This window comes from Parasteatoda tepidariorum, chromosome 9 (assembly GCF_043381705.1).
Source record: "Parasteatoda tepidariorum isolate YZ-2023 chromosome 9, CAS_Ptep_4.0, whole genome shotgun sequence".
Classification (NCBI taxonomy): domain Eukaryota; kingdom Metazoa; phylum Arthropoda; class Arachnida; order Araneae; family Theridiidae; genus Parasteatoda; species Parasteatoda tepidariorum.
The window spans coordinates 54890254-54899159 of record NC_092212.1 but is presented as its reverse complement, the minus strand read 5'-3'; the positions used below and the strand labels follow the sequence as shown (position 1 = coordinate 54899159).

General features: G+C 26.6%; 1 protein-coding gene across 1 annotated transcript in view; it reads right to left on the bottom strand.

Moving 5' to 3' along the window:
* Window positions 1–577: 577 nt before the first annotated feature.
* Window positions 578–8906, bottom strand: part of LOC107455554 (Integrator complex subunit 7) — a 44010-nt gene continuing 35681 nt past the window's right edge. Inside the window, exons 19-22 of the mRNA XM_016073165.3 lie at window positions 7960–8107; window positions 6387–6485; window positions 2222–2407; window positions 578–993 (exon numbers count right to left, since the gene is read on the bottom strand). Coding sequence (XP_015928651.1) covers window positions 730–993; window positions 2222–2407; window positions 6387–6485; window positions 7960–8107 — 697 coding nt within the window. The 3' untranslated portion in view covers window positions 578–729. The remainder of the gene's footprint in view (window positions 994–2221; window positions 2408–6386; window positions 6486–7959; window positions 8108–8906) is intronic.

Below are 8906 nucleotides of genomic sequence, written 5' to 3'. Positions count from 1 at the left end.
TTCGCATAGATATTAATTTTGAAAACATATGCAGTCAAAACTCCTTCAAAATCATAGAGCTAAGGCAGCTTTCTCATAGAATAAGATTGCTCATGAAACAAAATTTGGGCAAAATTATCGAAAATATAAGAAATAATACACGATGAAATAGAAAATGTTTAATAGGGACTTTACCATAAATAGTAGAAAATATAAACTATAAATTAATTTTGTGAATTTGTACAATAAAACCTACATTGTTTTTAAAATAAATATGACTTTAAAAGTCATTAGAAAACAGTATAACACATTTTCTGTTAGAGTTTTAAAATTTTCTACAAATAGCAGTCCATTCTGGAATTTTTCAAAGAAAATGTAGATTAAGTGAAAGGTTATAAATTAATTTATGTTTTTACTGAGTTATTCTTATTATTGAAGTAAATATTTTCTAAACTTTTTCTATCATAATAATCTATCAAAAAAAAAATATCATAAAATTTTTCTCCATGCCTAAAAATATTTTTTAAACTATGAAATGGAATATATAATGCTGATTCTTCATTATCACAAAATATGAAATAAATGACAGACACTGTCGTAAGCGAAATATACGTTTTAAACTTTATGAAGAAACATAAAACAAGTTACAACTCTCTTGTAAATGTAGAGACATGAAATATTTTTACAAATGAGGTAATGATAGAAACGAGTTCAATTTTGTGAAGTTTAAAAACTGCAAAAGTCATCATCTTATGTTTGAAATCGTGAAGCATAAGTTGGCCGAGATGCTGGTTTTTGGTTATTGCTGTCGTCGTAAGACTTCACATTGAGGGTCATTTTAGGACCTGTTTTCCACAGACTTTCTTTGTCGTCAATAACTGCTGCTTCTATTGTTATTGAGTGCAAGCCAGCGATGGGAAATCCCAAAAGAAACTGTGCATGGAAATAGTCATAATGAGGTGTCACATTTTGAGACAGAGTAGTAGTTGGCACAATATTAGGTTCCGGAAAAGTCTAAAAATGAATAACATTATGATCGTGTTTTAGTAGGCAGCAAGATGTTACAACCTGTTATCATATTAACAGTTTTTATTCAATGTCATTATATTTCTAGATTAAATACAAGAACAACCAGTTCCAATATGTGTTGAAACTTAAGAGAAGTGGCCATAAATCAGCTCGAACAACCAAGATGAAGTACTGACATCGTACCAAGACCGTATGAAGTACTGAAAAGAAGTACCTTAAAACCAGCTTTCTCAAAAATCAATCTCACCTTTTATCAGTAGGGGCACTTAACATGGCACATGGTTAACAAGGCACTTCCTTCATCCACTCAGCTAAATCTCAAAACTATTTGATATTTTCCCCATATTTTTGCTTGGACAATTCAGTACATTAGTTTATAGAAGAAAAAATTTAAATGTAAAATTTTGTAATGTTAAGAACTAAATGCGCAAGGAAAAAAAATTGCTAGTGCAATAAATACTTCATTTAATAACTACTCAGAATATATGTTATATCATTATGCTGAACTAATAAATATACGCTTTAAATAGTATATAGCTTTGTTTAAAAAAAATTTATTCCTATATAGAAAATTAAAATCATTATATAGAAAATTAAAATGAACAAGTAATTAAAATCCTTGTAACAAGTAATTAACAACTTAAATTTACAACATAAATGAACTCATAACATGTTTTAATTTTCATCAAAAATTAAGAAATTTTTTTTTGTCAAAAGTGTTTGGAAAGATTGTTTACTGAAGATAAATGTTGAATGAAATTTGTGTAAATCACTAAATGCATTATCAAAGCATTATTTTTGCTGCACAATTTATTAACTTCAAAGAAATGCAACAATGAAATTTTTCTGTAGCAGTTTCTCTACCCAATGAATTTGTATTTGAACATTTAAATGAAATTAGTTTATATGTTTTTCTGAAAAGTCTTCTACTTATTTTAAAACAGAAATTCAGTTTTCAATTCAATGTAATTTACATGTTTTGGTGGATTTTTTTAGCATATTTTGATTAATGAAGAAATTTTTATCTCTACTTAAAATTAAGGTACTTAAAACTTTATTATGAATAAATTAGTTTCTCAGTCAATAAACAAAATTCATAAACAATTAATAACTGATTTCCAGCTTATTTAAATCTCAATAATTAAGTGTTAGTTGAAAACGACATGTATTTAAAAAATATTTATGATTCATTAATTTAATTGAGGGAAGTTACCTTGGGATCTTGAGAAGGAGGTCGATTTTGTTGACTGACAACAGTTATTAATATCTTATCTACTTTCCTATACAATCCAGGTCTTGATCCATGCTGCACAACACCTTCAACCTTGATTGAAAGTTGAGAAGTGTGTTGAATGATAATAGGCTCGCCCGTTGTTTTAGGTTGAGGCGAAATAGCAAGCTGGAAATATGAAAATATTATAAATAAACAAATAGGTTATAATTAGTATGTCTCGGGAAACCAAATAAGTTTTGCTCACTTGGTTTATGCAGCAATTTATGAAAGTAATTCAAAGTAATTTTTACATACTTGTAACTTTTTTTAAAAGTTCAAAATACGTTTGAGAATTTTTATAATACACATAAGATTTTTGCATAAAAAAACATACTAGAAAAGTATGAAATAAACAAAATCATACTTAATAAATATAATTACAACAAATGAAACCTAATCTGACGCTTTTAATGTGGGTCTCAAATTGCCTAGTGTGTGTAAAAGAAATCCTTGAGACATTTTGTTCTTTGTTAGAGTAAGTTCATAGAGAGCGTTGTTGATGTCAATATCTCAGACTATTGGTTTCTATGCACAAGCACAAAATGCAGATTTTCAAGAATTTAGCTAAAAGGGCTTGCACAGAATATATAAGAGAGCGTTGTTAACCTATAATTACAACAGAAATATCTGAGGTACTTTTTTCTCATTTACAAAGAAAGAAAATTTTTTTTCCTCATTTTCACCAAGTACTAGTTCAACAGTTAAATGTTTGGACAATGTGAAATATTTCGTATTATATTTTCCCAGGCTTAAAACATTTATTTTATTTTTCATTTGTGCTGAGTTTCCATTTTCGAAAAGAAATATACCCTAAAAACTTTCTTTTAGTCAAAGCAAATACCATGCACCTCGGTGTATAAATGGACTGCCTGGAAAACAAAATCTTAAAATTTCTGAAATTAAAAAACAATAACAAAAATATTAAGTCTACAAAAAAAGAAAAAATATAGTTAAAAATATTTCATTGTTCTCTCTAGATAAGATACATTTGCCCTCAAATAAAGATGCTACGATGTACCTTATCAAATGAAGTATCTCATCATAATCAAGGAGATTAACCATAACCAATAACAAATGCTGTGAATTAAGTTTGCAGTTAATTAGGTTCATCTTACCATATGTGATGTTGCTTTCCAGTATATTTTAAAAGTTTTCATTGTGCTATATTTTTTTTAAAAAACTTTTGAATAAATTATTGTAACTTATCTTAAATTGTCATAAATTTTTTTTCTCTGAACATAATTTAGATTGTTTTCTTTTAAAAAAATCCTTTATAAAATAAATATCATAAGAGAAAATGCAAAATTAACTGTATACGACACATTAAAAATAGTTTTTGAAAAGAGTAAATTGATAACGAGTTATTCATACCTATCTCATTGTTTATAATGCATTGATATTTCACGATCAATGAATGTTCCAATTATTACCAATGTATTAGTCAACTCGTGATTTTCGCAAAATTTCGGGGGTTTTAAAAATCGACTTATACACTGGGATGTACAGTAAACAGTTACTAGAATTCAAAATAAAATTAAAACATATTAAATCTTTGTGGAAAAGGTGCTATTAAAAGTATTTTTCTAAGAATTTTAAGGCAAAAAGCAGTTTTTACAACATGGATTTTAAAAAAAGGAGTTCAGCTTTTATGGTCATTTGCAAATTGCATACAAAAAATTAAATAGTAATTAACTTAGTAAAGAAAAAGTACATAAACTGAAATGCATATTTACGGAGCTTAATCAATATGTAATAACAATATCAGCAATAAATAGTTTCCATACGTCTTATAAAATAACATTTAAAATTATATTTATCAATTAAAATAATTATTTAGTACTATAATTAAATTTGTAAAAATAAATATCGAAAAGAAAGTAGGGAAAATAATAAAATATTCACTTTATAGTTTGCTTACTGAATCAAAACAATAAGTAAAATGCAGAATTGCAATATTATACCTTAACTAACAAAATTTAGAAATCTGTTACATAGAGTTACTTTATTTAACAGCATGCAGCATGTTTAATTTATTCCAAGATTTAATACTTTATTACTAAAAATAGATACAAGAAAGTAAACTAGGACACAACTACAAGAAAAATTAAATAAAATTCTAAATTTCGAATTTCAACCACACATTGCAACTTAAACTTGAAGAGTTGGTGCTAGGGAGATCTTTACCTCCAATTCCGATACTATTTGAAATTTTCAATGTCTGTTATAAAGGGTTGAATTAAAATAAATTATTTGTTTGCATCAGTATTAAGTAATGTTGAAATTTAAACTGCAGATGATTTTCCCCCCCAATTATTTACAAGTTAACATAAGTGATGTTTACTTGTTTACAGCTTAATTTAATCAAAATAGAGTTTTACTGGGAGTTTATTGTAGGTTCATTAATTACTTTTCTCTGATTCTTTAAGTCAGGTAAGCACAAGTAAAATCAATATAGATACATATGAGACCAACACCAACAAATAAATATCTTGAACTTTATCTGAAATCATGAGTTTTCTTTGCTTAAAGCTTTACGCTTTTAAAATATGTTTCTATCATAATTTAAATTTAAAAAATTAAGTTATAAACTAGAGAGAAAAGCATTGAATTGCTAGATTGTGGTAACTCTAACTAACAAGGTTTGTTACAATCAATAGCATAATTTTCAATGCTTAATTTGTTAACCTTTAAAACAGGTTCAAGTATATTGAATTTCTCCTTTAATGAATTTATTTTAAAAATGTGTTTTACTTAATTTAATAATATAAAGTATCTCAGAAGTGCCCCACACAATAAAAAAAGTACATTTAATTTATGGACTGAATTGAATTTATGCATTGAACTGAAAGGCATATACTGACACAATTAAATTGTGCCTTTCAGCTCAATGCATTATTGTTTAGTATTAATAGGTAACATGACATAGATTGATTATCATTTTTTTACTTTGTAAAAAAAAATAGTGTTTAGCTTGAGTTCCGTAGATGTGTTATAATAAATAGCCTCATAATGAGTAACTATTTTGTTACCTTAAGGTGGCAACCCTTTTAGAACTTCAGTGCATGTAAAATAGAACTCCATAAAACTTGATAATGATAATAGAGCTCAGTGCTTGTCTTTTGTCTTAACTTCTGTATTTCAGTCTAATAATCAAGTTTAAAATTGATAGCTGGTGGGAACGCTTAATAGGAATTGTTAAACAATGTCTACGAAAGGCACTTGGACAAACACTACTAGACAAGGAAACACTACTAGATAAGAAGAATGGCTATCCATTCTCCTTATTGTAATTGAAGTCTCTCTCAACAATCAACAACCGTCTCAACAATCAACAACCGTCTCAACAATCAACAACCGTCTACAAAGTGGGAAAAGATGACAGCTCTGAAGTCCTAGCACCAGCCTATTTTTTGACTAGTTGAAAATTAACTGCTGTGCCATCCAGCTCAGATAAAAACATAAGGCTTAAGATGATCTACAAATAACATCAGGAATTACTAAAAAAAAAATGGTAAAAAGAATATTACTCCAATTACGATCTTTCCATCAAGTTTGAAACTTCGGCAACCCCATTAACATCACAATTAGGAACATTGTACTACTACAAGAAGACGTATATCCATGGCACATGTGGAAGAAGGCTCGAGTAATGAGCATACATCAAGGACGAGACGGTAAGATCAGATCTCGCAAACTTATAGTAAATGGAAAGGAAATATCCTACCCTATTTCTCTGGTCATCCGTCTCAAGGTTAACCAGGGTGGGAAGGATGTCACATTATAATAAATTGCCTTATAATAAGTTACAATTTTGTTACCTTAAGGTGGCAACCATTTTTGAGCTTTAGTATGTGTAAATAAGAACTCGAAAAATTTGGTTATGAAATATAGTACTTATGTTCCATCGTAACTTCTACATTTCCAACTACATCTTCTTCTAATACTAATAACCAAATTTAAAAACTTTGATAATGCATTAAAAATTATAATTCATATTTTATGATTAATTTATTTAGTTAGAAAATGTTAAATAAAAGCTTATTTTTGAAGCACAAATGCAATCAAACATATCTTAAAATTTTTAAATTACAATATAATAACTTACTTTAATGCTAGTTGATTGTAAAGCTTGGAAGAAGAACCTCGGAAAACATAATGGAATTAAGAAGATTTCATTGCTAATTTTGATTAAAAAATCAGTTTCCTGTAAGAAAAAATAAAGAATAACACAATGAAAATGTAAAATCAAAAGATTGAATTCATATTTTTATAAAGTACTGAAAATTATAAAAAAAAATATTCAATGTTCTTTACATTAATTTCATTTATATATAAAAAAAAGACTTTTCATAATATATAATCATGTATCTGGATTCTCAGGAGAAAGATTTCTTTTTAGACTGACCAGGATTTCTGGAATTAGATTTTCAATCAATTTAAAATCATCGTTTGATTTTCAGTTGATGATGATTCATCTTTAATTGTCCGTTAATCTATTCCAGAGTGATATAAGCAAGCAATTACATATTAAAAATCATAAACTGATTTAATAAATAATCAAATATGGTAAGTAATAAAAATCTTTAATTTGATAAAGCTCCATCAAAATAAAAATTAATCTTTATTTTTCATACATATGAATTACTAAGGTAAATTGGAAGGTGTGGTTGCACGACCAAGCTCCACAGGACACATCTGTGCATCAAGAAATCAAAAACGCAAATGACATGTATTCAGAATAGTTTCCAAGGAAAGTTAAAGAATCTATGTATTGGCTATTAATTGTTTTAATTTATTACAAAGGATCTTTTTCTTAACCTTTCAAATTCAGATGAGTTAGCGGAAAAGGAAGTGCAAGAACAAATAGCAAATTTTACTAAAATCAAAACATTTAGCAACCATGTAACGGTTTTCAAATTCTATGCTAATATGTTAGACAGAAGTAGAGGGAATCTCTGAAAATAAACTTTATTCTGCACTCAAATCAAAGTTGTGGTATAAAAAGATTACGGATTATATTAATGATTTTTATTTATAGAGAAAAGGATTAAATAAGACATACTTTAGTTTTTAAATGTTAAGAAATATGTCATGCATATTTTTGAAATACACTAATATATGCTTAGAACTACTAGAGATTATTCAAGATATTAAAAAAATTGGAAATCATATTATTTAGATTTTTAGTCCACACCACAGTACCTGAACTATAACCTTATTCATCATATTTAAGTTGAATAAAATTGTTTTAATAATAATTTGAATAAGAAGAATAATTAAAATTACGAGACATAAAATTTCATAAAACAAAATTCTTATAAAAAATAGCAGATTTTTTTTCCCATAGTTCTTTAATTTTAAGGCTTTGTTGAACAAAATGAATGAAATCAAAATAATTTTCAAGTAACACATTATAATACTGAATTAGTTGTAAATTCTGAAAAATTTTAGAGAAAATTTAGAAATATTTCCTATAAAAAAATGGGGAGTTTTCTTATACTTTAGCATTACATAGGAGCAGCCTTAAATGAATAATACTCAAAAGTTAAAAAAAAACTAATATCACACCGCAATGTTATTTTGAAATACATAAAAGTATTCATAAATTTTTTCAAAATTAAATAGAATAATGAATATATTTTTATATTAAAATAACAAAACAACAACACATAAATAACCTGTCGTGAAACTGTTCGTTCCTCATAATTCGAAGCAAAATCTCTAATAATTGTGGAGGCTTTTCTACAGGCTTCTCCCATTTGATAGTTTTCTAAAGATTGCTTGGAATATTCAATTGACAATATGTCTTCTTCACTTGTACTAAACCTAAAAGAGGCAAGAGTGTTACAATAAACATAATCTATAATTCTCATACTTTACTATGTCAAGATATAACATAAAAATTAAATAATTATATTGTATAAGTATGTAACACAATCTAAAAAAAAGTGACACAAGTAGAATATATTTATCTTAAAAAAATTTAGGTTCTGCAGTGAAAAGTTTTTTTAAAAAATATATTTTCAAGTGTGTACTCTTTCATTAAGCACAGTTTTTCACTAAAATAAATACTTATCTTTGACAGCCACTTTTTTTAAAAAAAAAAGTTACAACAATTACAAAGTTATTAATTTTATTTTTTACAAAAATTTTCAATACAGATTCAAAATGTATTGAGCATTTAAAGAGTTATAATAGCGGAAAATATTTTAGGTGTGTATCATGTTATATTAATAGGAGTTACTTTTCACCAAAATAAAATTACTTTTGAGAGCTATTCTTAGAAAAAGTAGATACAATGGAATTACTTTAAAGAGTGATACAAGTAGAAAGTACTTTTCACATTAAGATAGAAATTCTGAGGTGAATCTGTTTTACATAAATGTTTTATTTGTACATTGAATTATTACATATAAGGGGATTTCTTAATGGAAGTAAATATTTATCTTTAACTGTCGATTTTACAAAAAGTTGCAACACAGATTTAAAAACTATGGAGCAATTAAAGAGTTTTTTAACTTTTGAAAATATTAATTAACTGTAATGCTAATTTGAAAGGAAATTCCTTAGGTGTGTATTGTATTACATTAATTTGAATTACTTTTTCACCAAAATAAAATTACAT